This window comes from Marmota flaviventris, chromosome 19, assembly GCF_047511675.1.
Source record: "Marmota flaviventris isolate mMarFla1 chromosome 19, mMarFla1.hap1, whole genome shotgun sequence".
NCBI lineage: Eukaryota > Metazoa > Chordata > Mammalia > Rodentia > Sciuridae > Marmota > Marmota flaviventris.
In genome coordinates, this window is record NC_092516.1 from 6142808 (window position 1) to 6161306 (window position 18499).

At 48.7% G+C, this 18499-nt stretch overlaps 1 protein-coding gene across 4 annotated transcripts in view; it reads left to right on the forward strand.

The window, feature by feature from the left end:
- The window catches only part of Nlrc3 (NLR family CARD domain containing 3), a 29023-nt gene that overhangs the window by 233 nt on the left and 10291 nt on the right, over positions 1-18499 (forward strand). For 3 of the 4 annotated variants that reach the window (XM_027940535.2, XM_027940537.2, XM_027940539.2), the window contains exons 2-8: positions 10819-10880; positions 11110-11311; positions 11394-13143; positions 14478-14564; positions 16329-16412; positions 16931-17014; positions 18352-18435. In XM_027940535.2, the coding sequence (XP_027796336.2) occupies positions 11134-11311; positions 11394-13143; positions 14478-14564; positions 16329-16412; positions 16931-17014; positions 18352-18435 (2267 nt within the window). In that variant the 5' untranslated portion in view covers positions 10819-10880; positions 11110-11133. The remainder of the gene's footprint in view (positions 1-10818; positions 10881-11109; positions 11312-11393; positions 13144-14477; positions 14565-16328; positions 16413-16930; positions 17015-18351; positions 18436-18499) is intronic. The other variant, XM_027940538.2, reaches the window with a different exon arrangement.

The following is an 18499-nucleotide window of genomic DNA, read 5'->3' on the forward strand; positions in this document are numbered from 1 at the left end:
AGGCCACCTCAGTGAGGGGCAGACGAGGCCGGGGGGGGGGGGGGGGGGGCAGCTAGCAGGAAGGACGGTAACTTTTTATTCTTTTTTTTTTTTTTTATGTACTGAGGATTGAACCCAGGAGTGGTCTACCATTGAGCTACATCCCCAACACTTTTTATGTTTTACTTTAAGACAGGGTCTTGCTAAGTGGCTGAGGCTGGCCTCGAACTTGTAATTCTCCTGTCTCCCCTCCCAAGTCACTGGGATTTTAGGCATAGCCACCGTGCTTTCCTGCAATGGTGACTTTTAAGGACTGAGTTACTCTGGGCATAGAGGAGTCTCCAGTTAATTTTTCCCTGAGTGCTAGGAGCTGCTGAGGCCAGACTGGTTTCAAAGTGTGAAATAAACAAACATGCCCAAGGGACAGGCCCAGGGGAGGAAGCCCAGTCCCCACAGGTACCAATGAAGGGTGGGAAGGTAGGAGGCAGCGGAGCACCCTGCAGGCTGCGCTGCTGGAAGCGTTGCTGTCCCTCCTCCCCCAGATGAGGACCCTAAGCAGCCCACCTGCTCTCTATGCTTCAGCTCCCCACCTGCAAATGGAGGTAACACCATCAGCACCTGCCCCAAGGGTCATGAGGTCAAGGGAGGAGATGCCCGTGGCTCTGGGTGTAGCTCATTGCTCCTGCCCCATAAACGCTGTGCTTGTGTTGGTGTGCAGCCTCTGGGCCTTTCCCAGCTGCACCCTCAGGGAAATCGCCGCTTGGCATTCTGAGAGACATACCCATTGAGGGCCTTCTTTGGAACAGTGCTGCCAAGCTGGGCTGGGTGGGTGCTGGCCATGCTGGGGTATTGGCTGTCAGGCCCTCCCAATCGGACAGGCTCCTGGGTCCCAGGTCCTGAGTCTCTTCCCAGTTCCCTCTCTGGAGCTGTGTGCTTCCCAGAGCCTGGAGCTCAGCTTTGACCATCCCAGGCTGCAGGTGGGGCACCCCTCTCCTGCCCAGGGGTGCTGGCTCCCAGGATCAGGCCTGCCCTCCCACTGGTGCTCCAGGGTCAGTACAGTAGGGTCTATCTGAGGACAGGTGCTACTTCCTCCTCCCTTTGGGGAGGCTTCACTCAGGGGTTAGGCAGCTGGCCATGGTGCTAGGGCCATCTCAGGAGGGCTAAAGTACTAAATTTCCAGGCCTGGGGAGGGAGAGGATTCGGAAGAGAGGCGAACCTAAGGAGCTGCGGCCAGAGACACATGGCATCCAGGCAGTGGCCAGTAAGGGAGGCTGCACCTGTCCAGGGCTGCAGGTGGGCAGAGTGGGGGCTGGCCATTCAGGAAGGGCCCAGTAGGCTCAGGTAGCACTGTAGCCCCAGGGCTGAAGTATAAGACAAAGCAGGACCCACTGGTGGAGACAGGGAGCCCAGCCAACCAGGCCTTCTCAGGGTGGAAGCTCAGATGTTGTGCCTGAGCGGCGGGGTCTGAGCCACACCAACCCCAGGGAGGTCCCTAGAACCACCCTCCCTACTCAGAGCTCAGGAGACGGGCCATGGGGACACCTGGAAGGCTCCCAAAGATGGCAGTGACCACCCCTTGTCCCTATAGCCTTGCCCTGTATGCTACAACTTGGATCCCCCCAAGACCACCCAAAGCCCATAGTCCCCAGTCTTCCCCTCTGTATCTGGGCTTGCAGGGTCCCTGCAGCTTCTCTGGAAGCCATTTACACTGGGCAGATTGCAGCATGACTGTGATGGCATCTGTGGTCTCCTGACCTCATCAGCTCAGAGGTCTGTGGGAGGCTCCAGCCCACAGAGAGGCTCTGGGGCCCTCAGGGCCTGCAGGCAGAGTCAGCCAGGTAAACGCCCTGGGGTGGGGTGGGGTTGAGATGAAGGGTTGCGGGTCCCCCTGCGCCTCCTTCTTTGTCCTTATTGGAGAAAGTGTCCACAGGGAAAAGCCAGGTTGGGGAGGCTTAGGGTCTTGTTGGAGTAGGGCCTGGGCAGAGGTGTCAGCTCAAATACAGGACGTTGTAAAATTTGAATTTCAGGTAAGCGATAATTTTTTTGTCATATATCACGAGGATTATACTTGTACTAAAAATTATTTGTTATCTGAAATTATAATTTCACAAGTGATTTCCTAATTTGGCAACCCTAGGCCTGAGGTTGGTGGGGTAAAAAAGATGTGTGGCTGATAGAGAGGGAATGTTGGCCCCCAACACAGAGGACCACAGAGGACCACAGAGGCAGGGTGCTTGCTGGGAGCCCCTTCTCAGGTGCATGCAGGTCCCGACCCTGCTCCGCATCCATGCTAGCCTGCTACTCTCTCCTGCTTTGTTCCTCCCGCCTCCCTCTGATCCAGGGGTTCTCGACTCTGGGGGTCCTGCAGGTACCTAGGGGACTTAAAATAGGTCCATGTTGGGGCCCTGCCTCACAATGGAATCCCAGGGTGGTTGGGCTTGAACAGTGGAGTGTTAAAGACAACGCTCCATAGAATGACCATGTGGTGAGCAATCCCGCCTCTGGTAACACACCCCAAAGAACTGGACACTGGGTCTCAAAAAGATGTCTGTACCCTGTGTTCACAACAGCATAATTCACATAGCCAAAAGGTAAAAACCACCCAGGTGTGCACTCCTGGACAAATGCGTAGAGAAACTGTGGTCTACCAGATACCATATCCAACCATGAAAGGGAGAGGAGCCGGCTGGACAGAGGGCTTTCCACTGAGCCAAGGCAGCGGACACAGAAGGACAGACCCATGATCCCCTGTGAAGTCCCTGAGCAGCCACACTCATAGAGATGGAAGCAGACTGGTGGGCGCCAGGGGCTGGGGAGGGGGACAAGGAGTTGTTCAGTGGGGACAAAGTTTCGGTTCTTCAAGGTGAGGGTCCTGCAGGTGGGGGCGATGGTTGCTTGACAACGTGAATGTAATACATGCTACTGAACTGCATTCTTAAATGCTTAAAATGGTCAATTTTATATTATGCATATTTTGTAACAACTTAAAAACTGAATTAAAAAATGCTCTAGATAATGTCCTTCAGAGCTGAGAAGCACTGAGCTGGGCCCTTCACCCTCCTGGCCACCATGCCATCACCAATAGCAGCAGAGTTGTCACCTGGTGGGCACACCTGAGAATCCACCCCAGGGCCACACCCTGACTGCCTGGCCTGAGAGCACAAGTGTCCCCTGGTGTCCTGGCCTGAGGCACTAATGGTCACTGCTTCCTTTTGAACTCTACTCTTTTGGATTTTTAGATAGTTGCTAGCTTAAAAATCAAGGTGTGACTTCCACATGACATGGTGAGTTCAATGGCTTTGTACACACCTATACACCTGTGGAAATACCACTCAGTACCGTAGAGGGCTCCAGTGAGAACCGTCCCCCAGGGGTAACCACTGTTTTGGCATCTTTTGTTTTAGATTGGTTTTGCCTGATTTCAAACTCCCCATAAACAGAATCCTAGATGGAGCTTTTTTTTTTTTTTGTATGAAAATGTGAGAATCATCCACATGGGTGAAGGTGTCCATAGTTCGTTCCTTTTTCTTTTCTTTTCTTTTTTTTTTTTTTTTAATGGACACAACACAATGCCTTTATTTTTATATGGTGCTGAGGATCGAACCGGGGTCCTGCCCATGCTAAGGGAGTGCTCTACCACTGAGCCACAATCCTAGCCCAGTTTGTCCCTTTTTCATTGCTATATAGTATTTGATAGTACGAACATACCCCAGGTGATTGTGGGTGAAAACTGGTTGGTCCTACTATTTGGGGAGGTTATGAATGAAGCTATTAAGAACGCCTGGTGGGGGGCTGGGGATATGGTTCAAGTAGTAGCGCACTTGCCTGGCAAGCATGAGGCACTGGGTTCGATCCTCAGCACCACATAAAAATAAAATAAAGATTTTGTGTCCACCAAAAGCTTAAAAATAAATATTAAAAAAAAAAGAAAGCCTGGTGGGCTGGGGCAGGGGCTCAGTGGCAGAGCGCTTGCCTAGCATGTGTGAGGCCCTGGGTATTGATCCTCAGCACCACATATAAATAAGTAAATAAAATAAAGGTATTTAAATAAATAAATAAAGGTATTGTCTATAACAAAATATTTTTTAAAAGAGAATGTGTGGTAACTGTTTCTTGGCAGTCATAAATGCTCATTTCTGTTGGGTTTCAGGAGGAGAACTGCTGGGCCAGAGAGAATACGCATCTTGTTTTTGTTTTGTTTTGGTGCCAGGGATTGAACCCAGGGCACCAAAACTGAGACACATTCCCAGCCCTTTCTTTGTACTTTATTTAGAGACAAGGTCTGGTTAAGTTGCTTAGGGCTTTTCTAAATTGCTGAGGCTAGCTTTGAACTCGAGATCCTCCTGCCTCAGCCTCTTGAGTAGCAGGTATTACAGGCTTGTACCACCAAGCCCAGCTATAGTCCTAATTTTAATGAATTAATTCCAATATAGTTTCTAGCTTTCTTTTCTCTCTTTCTTCTTTTTTAATACTGGAGATCAAGTTCAGGGTCTTATGCATGCTGAACTATACTCCCACCCAATTTCCTTTTCCTTCTTTTTTTTTAATATTTATTTTTTTGTTGTAGTTGGACACAATATGTTTATTTATTTTATTTATTTCTATGTGGTGCTGAGGATCCAACGCAGGGCCTCACGTGTGCTAGGCGAGCGCTCTACTGCTGAGCCACAACCTCAGCCCCAATTTCCTTTTCTTTTATGGTCAGTGTTATTTGTGTTTAGTTTTTACCTAGCCCAAGTTCATAAAGACATTCTCCTACACTTTTTTTCTAAAGGATCTATTGTTTAGACTTCACATTTATGTCGATAGTCCAGCTAAAATTAATTTTTATGTACGGTGTAAGTTGGGGGTCAAGGTTTATTTTGCCCATGTGGGCATTTCATTGGCTGGCACAATATACTGCGAAGAACATCCTTTCTCGCTGAATTACTGTGGTGCATTGTCATCCGCCGGGTGACCGATGTGGGTCTGCTTCTGGCTCTCGGTGCACTGCCCTGGTCTATCCGTCTACCTTGTACCCGTTCCTCACTCCTCCATAGTGCGTCTTGACACTGTCTACTGGGAGTCCTCAGCTTTGTTCGTCATTTCTCAAAATCACTTTGGAAGCTGTGGCGCATGCCTGTAATCCCAGTGGCTTGGGAGGCTGAGGCAGGAGGATTGTGAGTTCAAAGCCAGCCTCAGCAAAAGTGAGAAGCTAAGCTACTGAGTGAGACCCTGTCTACATAAAATACAAAATAGGGCTGGGTATGGGGCTCAGTGGTCCAGTGCCCTGAGTTCAATCCCTGGTACCAAATAAATAAATAAAATAAAAAGGGCTGGGGTTGTAGCTCAGGTAGATCCTCCTCACCCTGTGTTCAATCCCCATTACCAGAAGAAAAAAATATTTTGGAAATTCTGGGGCCCTTTCCATTTCCAGCTATGTGTTAGCATCTGTTTGTCAATTTCTAGCCCCTGTTCCCCCAAAAGCCGCTGGGATTTTGATTGGGATGCCATTGAATCTATAGATCAATTTAGAGAGAATTGACGTCTTAATAATATTGAGTCCTCTAAACCATCAACTTAAAGAATGCCCATGTCTCCATGGGTATTTTAAAGTTTCCTTTAGAAATGTTTAATATTCTGGGGCTGGGGCTGTAGCTCAGTGGTGGAGTGCTTGCCTAGCACGAGTGAGGCCCTGGGTTCCATCCTTGGCACCACATAAAGTAAATAAATAGAATAAAGGTGTTGTGAAAAAAAATTCTAAAAAAAAAAAGGAAATGTTTGATATTTTTGATTGGCCTTGGTGGCACATGCCTGAAATCCCAGTGGCTCAGGAGGCTGGGACAGGAGGATCACAAGTTCAAAGCCAGCCTCAGCAACAACAATGCCCTAAGCAACTCAGTGAGACCCTGTCTCTAAACAAAATACAAGAAAGGGCTGGGTAGGGCCGGGGTGTGGCTCAGTGGCAGAGCACTTGCCTAGCATGTGTGAGGCACTGGGTTCGATCCTCAGCACCACATAAAAATAAAGTAAAGGTATTGTGTCCACCTATAACTTTAAAAAAAGTGCTAGGGATATGGCTCAGTGGTTGAGTACCCCTGGGTTCAATTCCCAATACCAGAAAGAAATGTTTAAGATTTTTCAGTATGCAGGTTTTATAATTTTTGTTAAATTGTTTCATAGACATTTGACTTTTATGGTATTTTTTGAGGTACTGGAGACTAAACCCAGGAGTACACTATCACTGAACTACACCCCCAACCTTTTTTATTTTAAGACAAGTTATCGCTGAGTTACTGAGACTGGCCTTTAACTTCTGATCCTCCTGCCTCAGCCTCCTGAGCAGCTGGGATTACAGGGCTGTACCACCACACCCAGCTACTTAAATGTTATTAATGAGGGGTTGGGGATATAGCTCAGTTGGTAGTGTGCTTGCCTTGCATGTACAGGCCTTGGGTTAAATCCCCAGCACCACAAAAATAAATAAGTAAATAAAAAAAAAATGTTGTTAATGAGCATTATTACATTTATAATTCTGCTAAACAACCTGTTTAAATTGGAGAGGGGAAGTAATGTTTGTTAGTAAAACTTAAGCGATTAAAATTCACAAAGAAACAAATTCCTTAATTCACTATCATATACTTCTTTCTACATCTTTTTCCTATAGGTGTACAAAAATTGCATCTTATCACAACTGTCTTATGCACCTTGTTTTTTTTTTCACATACAAATATATTGAAGATTCTATAGGACTCTATTTATACAAAATTCTACAAGAGGCAGAACTATAGCAAAATAATAGACTAATGGCCACAGGCCTGAATGGGATGGGAAGAGACTGCCAAGGGGCAGGGGAAACTTTCTGGAGAAAAAAATATTTAATGTCTTGATTGTGACAATTGTTACTTAGAGGATACATTTGTCAAAACTCATCTATTGTATACTTAAAATGTGCACATTCTATTGCAAATTCACACAATAGAACATCAAACCATTTTCTGTAACGCAAGGAAGTGATTAAAACCTTTATGGTAAGAGACATTCTTCCAGTGTGACACAGGCCTTGTGCTCTGTGTGATCTCATGGTTCAGCACAGCAGAACAGGGCAGTCATTCACTTTACCAGTCCCTTCTGGGTAGATACTTACTCTTTACCCCTTCCGTTTCTTGCTTCTGCAATCAATGTTTCTGTGGTCTCCCTCCTAGTCCTGTCTTTGAACACCTGTCTGGTTATTTCTTTAGGATAAATTCCCACGTGTGGAATTTCTAGAGCAAAAGTTATTTAGTGGCACTAAATTGATGATCCACAATCAGGGCTAGGGATGGAGCTTTGTGGTAGAGCTTGCCTAGCATGCATGAGACCCCAGGCTTAATACCCAGCACTGGAAAATTAACCATAATTTTTGTAATAATTTACATTTAACACAAACTATGTATTAAGATTCCTACTACTGCCACATTCTCAATAAGGCAGCCTAGTATGTTTTCTTCTCTCTCTCTCTCTCTCTCTCTTTTTTTTTTTTTTTTTTTTGGTACCAGGGATTGAACCAGTAACACTTAACTGCTGACCACATCCCCAGCCCTATTTTGAATTTTATTTAGAGACAGGGTCTCACCAGTTGCTTAGCACCTCAGTTTTGCTGAGGCTGCCTTTCAATTCATGATCCTCCTGCCTCAGCCTCCTGAGCAGCTGGGATTGCAGGCGTGCGCCACCTGTGAATTATATATATTTTTCTATTTCTATGTCCATTCTTCTTTTTTTTTTTCTAAGATGGATCTTTATCCATTAACTTGCTATTTTATTCTTTTCCTTAATTTAAAATATCTGAACAAACAAACAAAACTTCCCTCCCACATTGTTCTGCAGAGCGGGAAATTTGGAAGCATGTGATGGCTCACTGGATTTTGGAGTTGCTATGGTAACCTTGTGTCCATACTTCTTTTTCACTATTTATTTCTTGTTGCTTGGTAAGAGTTCTTTACATATTGACAGTGATGTTCTTTCATATATTTTGTAAATATTACTCCTGGTTTATGTGTTTTTTCCAGCTTTACCTATAGCACCTATTGTTATTTGGAAATATTTTAATTATTCAATATTTTAAGTAATTTAAGGCAAATTTGTTAGTCTTTTTCTTTAAGAATTTTGGGTTTTATGACTAACTTTAAATAGCCTTTCTTGCTCAAGGACTATTTTAAGATTTTCCTCATATTCTCTTATGGAACTTTATGGTTTCATATTTTTTAAAACTCTTTAGCTCTCTAAAATTAAATTTTATATTAATGTGAACTAAAAGCTCTTACTTTTTTTTCATATGCTGGTCAATGGCCCCAATTCCATTTCTACTGATTTGAAATGCTACTTTTCTCACATTACCAAACTCCTTCATGTGTAAAGGATATACACACGTATTTTCTCCCCGACTCTCTTCTGTTCTACTGGCTCGTGCGTTTATTCTTATACCATCCCATAATCTAGATGCAAGGCTTTCTAAGAACCAGAAGTCTACCTGTGCAGCTCATGGATTGGCAGGGAGGTCTACGGACACTGATCACATCTCTCCTCCAGTGGCTCCCCCCACGCTTAGCACAAAGGCAAATGAGTGACAGTGACCTGGTCTCTGCTCCCCTCTGTCCTTGTCTCCGGCCCGAGGGTGGGCCACCTGCTCACTCACTGTGCCCCAGGAGCTCTGGCCTTTGCCTCCTCCTCGAGCGCAGGACACTTGCAGTTTTCTGCCTCAAATGTTCTCTGCACGGTCGACTCCTTCCCTTCTCTGTCTTCTACAGCTTTCTCAAAGAGACCATCCCTGGCCACTGTGACTGAAGCAGCTGTGCCCGCCCCTGCCCTCCACCTCCTCCATCACAGCCCTGGTCACTGTCAGAAGCCCTGGCTTACTTACTTGTCTTCTTCTGTGTTCTCCACTGAGCTGCACCTGGGCTGCGATCTGTTGTCACTCTCCGTTACCCTGCCCCACATTCTCACAGGATAAGGACTTTACTTAACTTATTCAGCTTCACACCCCCGGTGCCTAGAACACACAAGAGGCCCTTAATAATTTTTTTCCTCATTGAATGAATGATGGAAATAAATCAGTGATGATATCAATATATAGTAAAAAGCTGTTCGTTCCTAATTTTTAAAGGATGTGTAAACCTCTTACAAGTGATAGAGATAATACAGCACAACACTGGGGTCAGTGCTATCTCAACTCAACCTCTTCCCACCATGTATCCTGAAACAAGTCACTTACCTCTCTGAGTCTCAGTGCCCTCATCTATAAAATGGGAAAAATAAGGGTAATGAGATTTCTCATAAGAAGTAAATTAAATAACAAAACGGTGCTCAGCAGAATGTCTGTGACGCTGTCGACTTTGATATACAGTATGGGGCATTATTTGAATGGTAATAGGAAAGCAGGGATCTTCCTCAATGGAAGAAGAAAATTAACTAGAAATCTATCATAAAAATCTGCCATGCCCAACAGTGTGGGCTAGAACCACTCCTGGTATTGCCCGGATACGGCAGGAGCACAGCACAGTGGCTGAGACCAGCACTGCTCCCGGGAAGGGGGCTGGGTGATGGAGTAAAACTGTTCAAAATAAGAGTGACAGTTTAGAAATGAATATATAACATTATTCTTGTGAAAGAAATTTGAAAACTCAAAGAAAATGAATTGACAAATGAAAACCAATGTAAATGAATAAAATAAAGGTCCATCAACATCTTTAAAAAAATACCTCTACACAAATGAGAAATTGTTGTTTGGCAAGATCTCGGTAAGAAGAAAATCCCAAGTCTTACTGAAAGGACTAAATAAAAACCTCCAGACACCCACGTGAACAGTACACACTGTTGCTTGCATCAAAACCCCACCTGCGTTTAGAAGAACAAGAGTAAGGAGAGTCAATGGGATTGTGAAGCACAACGAGGGTGGCCTCACCCTGGCTAATGTTTTGGCAGTGACAACACCTGTGTCATTTAAAAAAAAAAAAAAAAAAAAAAAAAAAAAAATATATATATATATATATATATATATATATATATATTAGTTGTAAATGGACACAATACCTTTATTTTATTTTATTTTGTGGTGCCAGGGCCTCAGGCGTGCGAGGCAAGTGCTCTGCCGCTGAGCGACAACCCCAGCCCCCACCTGGGTCATTTTTAATGAAGCAGCAATAAGTCCTGCTCTCTGCTGACCTCAAATCATGTTTTCTCTCCTAGAACCATAGATGATGGTGGCTGGTCCCCACCCCCTGAGTCCCTGGGCCCCTGCTGGAGGGACTGCTGTAGCCTTGTGTCTGGCAAGGAGGGACAGAGGGTAGGGGTGGCCTTGGAGTCCTCGGTGTCCACCTGGCTGCAGAGAGGGCCAAGCGATGCGAGAGATTGGGTCTCAGCATGGCTTCGCTTCCTGGTGCCTCTGCATCACCATCTCCTGCTGCTAGCGGAGCTGCCTGAGGGCTGGGAGCCCCGGCTTCCAAGGAGGCTTAGGAGACCAAGACAAGCAGCTGTGCCTCTGCCTCCTCCACAGATGTACCCCTGCAGAGGCTCCGCCTGCTCTGATGATGCCCTACACCCCACGACCCCACAGCCTAGTCTAGCGTGGTTCCCTCTTGGTGTCGGACATTCTGAGGCTGGACACCTGCAAAATGACCTGTACCCACAACGCAGTGTCACACAGAGCACTGTCACTGCCTGTGCTCCGCCCCCAGTCCTGGCTGCCTCTTTATCTCCCAGTCTGTAGTTCTACCACGTTAAGTAGCTGGAGTCACACAGTCCGTGTCCTTCCCACAGGGCTGGGCAGGCCACTTCCTCTCTCCCTCCTTTTGAGAAAACTGCTCATAACCTTATCATTTCCAGGTCACAAATGAGGACAACAAGGTGGGGAGAGGTGACGGCAGCCTGCCCAGGTCACCCAGCTGGTAAGAGCAGATCCAGGGCCCAGGATCCATCTACCTGACCCCTGTCCCCATATGATTATTCCCACTGTCCAGGAACAAACAGCCCTTCCAGCCTCTTCCTAGAGGCCAGGCCAGTGGGCCCCCACTGGGGAAGGTGAGAGTGGATCCTGTCCCTGCCTGGGCTAGCCACCTGTTCCAGGACACTGGACAGGGGGGCAGCAGGCAGCAGGTCTGGGCCCTGTCTTCACAGCTCCGGGCTGCAATCCTGGACTCCATGAGGAAGCAGGAGGTGTGGACAGGCGGGGAGGCCAGCCAGGCCCACAGCACCGGCTCCCCAGCTGAGCAGGTGAAAGCCCTTGTGGACCTGCTGGCCTGGAAGGGCAGTCAGGGTGGTCAGACCCCTCAGGTTCCTGACAGGACACCGGACTCCCCACTGGGTCCTCGCAGCAATGGTAAGCCCCAGCCGGGAGGTGGGTGTCGGAGGGGCACACCAGGTTCTTCCCCTCGCCCCCGCCCTCACCTTGTCCTCTGCAGATTCAAGGATCCGGAGGTACCGCGAGGCCCTGCTGAGCAGGATGGGAGGCGGCCCAGAGCTGAACGGCCCACCGCCCCGGCTGGCCAGCCTCCTGCTGGTGGAGGGCCTGACAGACCTGCAGCTGAGAGAGCACGACTTCACACAAGTGGAAGCCACACGTGGCCAGCAGCGCCCTGCTCGGCCCATCGGGCTGGACAGGCTTTTCCTGCCTCTGTCCCGGGTGTCCATTCCACCCCGAATCTCCATCACCGTTGGGGTGGCTGGCATGGGGAAGACCACCCTGGTGAGGCACTTTGTCCGCCTCTGGGCCCAAGGGCAGGTGGGCAGGGACTTTCTGCTGGTACTGCCCTTGACCTTCCGGGATCTCAACATCCACGAGAAGCTATCTGCCGACAGACTCCTCCGCTCAGTCTTCCCAAATACTGGGGAGGCTGGCCTGGATGTGGCCACCCAAGCCAGAGTCCTCCTGGTCCTGGATGGCCTGGACGAGTGTAAAACACCTCTGGACTTCTCCAACACTGTGGCCTGCACAGACCCCAAGAAGGAGATTCAGGTGGACCATCTGATCACCAACATTGTCCGAGGCAACCTCTTTCCAAAAGTTTCTGTTTGGATCACCTCCCGTCCCAGTGTGGCTGGCCAGATCCCAGGGGGCCTGGTAGACCGGATGACTGAGATCCGAGGCTTCACTGAGGAGGAGATCAAGGTGTGTTTGGAGCGGATGTTCCCTGAGGAACAGACCCTCCTGGGCCAGGTCCTGAGCCAGGTGCAGGCCGACAGGGCCCTGTATCTGATGTGCACCGTCCCAGCCTTCTGCAATCTCACGGGCGCAGCACTGGGCCACTTGTGTCGCAGCAGGCCAGCACTCCATGACGCAGAGCTGTGGCCTCCACGGACCCTGTGTGAGCTCTACTGTTGGTACTTTCAAATGGCCCTCAGCAGGGAAGGGCAGGAGAAGGGCAAGGTGAGCCCTCGGATTGAGCAGGTAGCCCATGGTGGTCGCAAGATGGTGGGGACGCTGGGCCGGCTGGCCTTCCACGGGCTGGTCAAGAGGAAGTACGTGTTTTATGAGCAAGACATGAAGGCGTTTGGTGTGGACCTCACTCTGTTGCAGGGCGCCCTGTGTAGCTGCTTTCTGCAGCGGGAGGAGACGCTGGCCTCTTCGGTGGCTTACTGTTTCACCCACCTGTCCCTGCAGGAGTTTGTGGCAGCCGCGTATTACTACAGCGCCTCCAGGAGGGCCATCTTTGACCTATTCACTGAGAGCGGCATGTCCTGGCCCAGGCTGGGCTTCCTCACGCATTTCAGGAGTGCAGCCCAACGGGCCATGCAGGCCGAGGACGGGAGACTGGACGTGTTCCTGCGCTTCCTCTCTGGCCTCTTGTCTCCAAGGGTTAATGCCCTGCTGGCTGGCTCCCTGCTGGCCCAGGGTGAGCACCAGAGCTACAGGGCCCAGGTGGCTGAGCTCCTGCAGGGGTGCCTGCACCGTGACACTGCAGTCTGTGCCCGTGCAGTCAATGTCCTGCACTGCCTGAACGAGCTGCAGCACACGGAGCTGGTCCGCAGCATGGCGGAGGCCATGGAGAGTGGGGCCCTAGCCAGGCTAACCGGCCCTGCACACCGTGCTGCCCTGGCCTATCTCCTGCAGGTGTCTGACACCTGTGCCCGGGAGGCCAACCTGTCCCTGTGCCTCAGCCAGGGTGTCCTCCAGAGCCTGCTGCCCCAGCTGCTCTACTGCCGGAGCCTCAGGTGGGCATGGGTTGTGGGCCAAGGAATGAGCAGGACTTGGAATGGTTCCTCCTTCCACTGTGTCCCCTGGGTTAGTCACCTGGTGTGCGATAACAAAGTTCCAAAACTGCACCCAGTTTTTTTTTTAAGGTGTATTTTTAGTTGTAGGTGGATACTATACTTTTATTTTGTTTAAAATATAGTTATATTTTAGTTATAGGTGGACACAATATCTCTATTTATTTTTATGTGGTGCTGAGGATCGAACCCAGTGCCTCACCATGCTAGGCGAGTGCTCTCCCTCTGAGCCACAACCCCAGCCCTGCACCCAGTTTTAATACCACAGAAATTCTTTCTCTCACAGTCCTGGAGGCCAGAAGTCTGAAATCAAGGCATTGGCAGGTCCTTGCTCCTTCTGAAACCTGTAGGGAGGACCCTTCTTACCTCTCTAGCTCCTGGCATCTGCCAGCAATCCTTGGTGCTCTTTGGCTTGTAGCTGCCTCTTTCCAGACTCGGCCTCCTTTGTCAAGTGGCCATCTTCTGTGTCTCTGTCTTCACATGGTCCTGCCTCTCCTGTAAGGACACCATGACCCTAGATTATAGGCCCCCTACTCCAGTATGACCTCCTCTTAACTGTTATATCTGCAATGTTCCTATTTCCAAATAAGGCCATATTCTTATGGCACTGGGGGTTAGGACTTCAACAAATGCTTTTTTGGGGAACACAATCCTACCCTTTAATAAACAGCCTCTGAGCCATCCAGTGCTGATGGAAGCCACACCCACTGACTCTACCCTTAGCCCATGCTCTGTTCACTGCTCTGGCCTCAGCAAGTGGGGAGGAAATGGTGTAGGATGAAGCCCTGATGACAGCTCGCTCATGCATTCTCAACAGAGTTAAGGCTGGGCACAATGGCACATGCCTGTAATCCCAGCAGCTCAGGAGTCTGAGGCAGGAGGATTGTAAGTTCAAAGGCAGCCGCAGCAACTTAATGAGGCCCTAAGCAATCCAGTAAGACCCTGTCTCTAAAAAAATATAAGATGTAGCTCAGTGGTTAAGCGCCTTTGGGTTCAATCTTGGGTACCAAAAAAAAAAAAAAAAAAAGTAGAAGAGCTAGCAGACTGTGTCTCTTAGAGGCACCTGTGAATGGGGTTATTGGGACAGTAACCCCTGGAAGAACCCCCTGAGTAGGAACCCCAGGGATCATAGGCACTGGGTCCCAGGGTTCCCCCTGTAGGGAAGGTCTGAGCATTGCATAGAGGTAGCTCTCTGAGCTTTAGCATGGTGCTGTGGGATGGGGGCTGCCCTGGGCCATTCACCCCCCCCATCCCCCGCTATTGCTGCCCCTGGCCAGGCTGGATACCAACCAGTTCCAGGACCCTGTGATGGAGTTGCTGGGCAGCGTGCTGAGTGGGAAGGACTGTCGCATTCAGAAGATCAGGTAACGCTGACCTGGGAAACCCCACCTGGGGTGCCCACCTGTGTCATGGGGTGTGAGATCCCTTTCCCACTATCCTTTCTGGCCAGTGGCGCCCTTGAGCAGAGGGATCTTTGCAGTGTATGGCTCTGGATGCAGTCTGTTTGCTTTAGCCCATGCTAGAAAGTGCCAGAGACTCAGGCATCTCCTCTTTAAGAAGAGGGAAACGTCCCGGTGAGGCTCGGGCACTGTGTGTGCTATCATAGCTCCTGGCACGAGGTTCTCGCAGCTCCCTTCAATGTCTGCTTTCAAGCTATACTCTTGGCACAGGATTGCATGTTTAATTAAAATTCAAAAACTCAATTTCAAAAAGTTTTAATTTTAATTAAAATTTAATGCATCTGGGCATGGTGACTCCTGTCTAGAATTCCAGCTACTTGGGGGCTGAGGCACGTTCATTCACAAGTTGGAGGCCTGCCTTGGAGACTTAGCCAGACCCTGTCTCAAAATAAAAAATAAAAAAGGTCCGGAGATGGAGCCCAGTGGCAGAGCACCTCCCTGGATTCAACCTCCAGTACCAAAAAAAAAAAAAAAAAAAAATGTGGAGGGCTAGACACATTTTACTACAGCCACACACTCTCTTTCCCCTCTGCTCCTCACTCTCTTTCCCTTCTCTCTCATTGGTCCTCAATGACACATCCTTGTTTCCAATGTCCAAGGTAATCTGCAAAAAACACACAACTGCTTGTGAAATATTACTTATAAAACATTATGAGCCCCTAGGCTGTCTAGAATTTGAGAACTTTTATGTAGGAGGAGGCCTGGATGATAGATGTTCCTTGAATTCTTTTTTTTTGTGTGTGTGTGTGTGCTGGGGATTGAACCCAGGGCCTTGTGCATGCAAGGCAAGCACTCTACCAACTGAGCTATATCCCCAGCCCCTTGAATCCTTTTTTTTTTTTTTTTAATTTTTAACTTTTTTTTAATAGTTGTAGATGGACAGAATGCTTTTATTTTATTGGTTTATTTTTATGTGGTGCTGAGGATCGAACCCAGTGCCTCTTGCATACTGGGCAAGCGCTTTGCGACTAAGCTACGCCAGTCCCCCTTGAATTCTTTTTTAAGCAATAGAATCCTTTTAAAAAATGACATGTCAGGCAGAACCCCAATGAATAAACCAGACAAAAGGGGAACTTCATGATTGAAAGAAGGGATGTGGGGGGCCACAGCCTGGCCCATTTCGTTCCCCCTCATCCTCCTGTTGGCTACTGAAGCTTTCCCCAGAGTCAGGAGGGGCCCTAGGAGAATAGCTTGAAAAGTGCCTGGGGACTCTAGTTGAACACCATATCCCATGAGCTGAAGATCCTATAGAACTATAGAGACATCTCGACTGCCGTCAAAACAACAGTAAATAAATCAGGGGTGTGTGTGTGTTTGTGTGTGTGTGTGTTGTTTTCTTCCTGAGGGTCAGTTTACAATACCTCTCTCTGGGGGCCATATAGCAGATTTCTGTAATTGCCATAAGTCTTGGCTCTCATTTGGGTAGAAAATTTCCTCTAAAACTCTTTGCCAGGGTGAGGGTCTGTTGGGCCTCTCCGTCCCTACTTGTCTAGGCTCAGGGACTTTCTTGTGATCAGCTTTCTGCTCCAGGGGTCAGTCACCTGGTTTCTGCCTATTTGGGGGCTCTGATGATTCAGATACTTGAGGCTAATCACGGGCACTGCGTTAAGGAGGAGGTGATGAGATTCTGCACCTGAAGTAATCACTCCTGTCTCTCTCCTCGGGCAGCCTGGCTGAGAACCAGATCAGTAACAAAGGGGCCAAAGCTCTGGCCAGATCCCTCCTGGTCAACAGAAGTCTGACGGCTCTGGAGTAAGTAGGACACCTAAGGCCACTGGAACAAGGAGAGTTTTAAGCCATCTCCCTCCTATGAAGTGACTGGGTCTTATCTGTCCTTCCCTGATGCCCCAGACTCAGCCCTGGTAGACTCTGGGCATGGCGTTCTGTCCCATTTAGGACAGGTTTCACCTCCCTGCAGCCCACGTTTTCCTGGATGGCTGGAAGGACAGCCGAGCTTGCAAAGTCACGGCTCCTCAGCTGTTGAGCTTCACCCTTAATAGCAGCCAGTTTTCAGCCCTCAACTCAGCTCGTCGTTCTCATCTCCACCCTGGAACTGGGCTCGCTGGGCTACCAGCCCTGCTTCCTTTCCCCATCATGTCAGCTATCTGGAGAGACACTCCCTCCTTGCTCACTTATTAAGGATCCCTTCCCTGGTTCCACCAGGTGTGAAATGCTAAACCCTCACGCATTCCCTTCAAAGATCCCAGATCTGAAGGTCTGTGTACTTTCTGTCCCTCCTCTCCTCCCTGAGAGTCATTTTTCTCTGTCAGCCTCCGCAGTAACACCATTGGACCACAGGGAGCCAAGGCGCTGGCTGAAGCTCTGAAGATTAACCGCACTCTGACCTCTCTGAGGTACGTGTCTCCTGCTCCCAACCTCCAGGAGAGGGCCTGCAAAACCCTTGCCTCAGGAGGCACCTATGGAGTGGGAGGTGATTCAAAATGGTGGGCATGGGACACCAGCTTTCACCCACTGGGTACCAGAGCTTGTATCCTAAGCAAACTTCACGTTCTAACCCTTCCTTCCTCTTTGTGCCTCTGTAACTCCACAGTCATGGCGTTAGACTTCCCCTGTAAGCTGCCTTCTTGAAAGGGCAACATTTGGTGTGGTTGACTGTGTCCTTTTCAGGAGCCTGTGGCTGTGTCCATCCTTAGTTGAGTGGGTACCACTGTTCTGTCGTTTTGCCATTTGTTTATTATTAGTATTACTCACATAATACCATTTTGAAGTACCCAGGTAACTGGTGTTAGTACACTCAGCGCTATGTCACCATGCCTCAATCTCGTTCTGAAATGTTTTTGTCATCACAAAGGATTCTTGTACACGTTAGCTGTCACTTTCCATTCTCCCTTCTCTCCAGCCCCTCTCGTAAACCAATCCTTCCTCTCTGACTGGATTCACCCATTCTGGACATTTCATCTGAATGGAATCAATGGTGCCAGGTCCATTGATGACATGGCTCTTTCTTCTCTCCTGTTTGGCTCCTTTGTCTTTTTCCTGCAAGGTGGAATGAATGGGGTGAACCTCAAACTTCTGACCCATCTGGATAGGCCCTATAACAAGTAATGGCATGCACTGGTGCTTCATTCTATTTTATGGATAATACTCTTTTGAATGGAGAGGCCATGATTGGTTTACCCATTCACCCATCAATGAGTATTTGTGCTGTTTCCTCCTTTTGGCCATAATCAATAATACTGCTATGAATATTTGTGTGCAAATATTCAAGTGCCTGTTTTCAATTCTTTGGGATATATACCTAGGAATGGAATTGCGGGGTCACCTGCTAACTCTGTTTAACCTTCTGAGGAGCTGCCAAGACTCTCTTCCATAGAGGCTGTGTGAGGGTTCCCAACAGCAGTGTGAGGGTTCCAGTTTCTCATTATCCTTGCCGGTAATTGAGTACTGTGGCTTTTAGGTGCAATGGGCTATTGATGATTTTGTTATTGTTTGACAGAAGCATGGGCATCTTGCTCTCACTTAGTAGGCATGGGCTTGGAACCAGTGAAGGAAGGGCTGACTCTAGTGGGCAGTGAGGAGGGCACATAATGGTCAGGGCCTCTTCTCACTAAGGCCAGCTGCTGCCCTCTCAGCAGGTACCCTGTGGAGGTGCCTCCACTGCAGGGAGCTCAGGCCACACCAGGAATTCTCTTGTGCTCCATCAGCAATATACTCCTTCCTGCCTCCACAGCCTCCAGAGCAACATGATCAAGGATGATGGTGCCAGGTCCATGGCAGAGGCCTTGGCCTCCAACCAGACCCTCTCCCTGCTGCAGTGAGTGGACACATCTCCCCTCTCTTCTCCCACCTCCCCTCTCTCCTGTTTGGCCCCTTCTTTT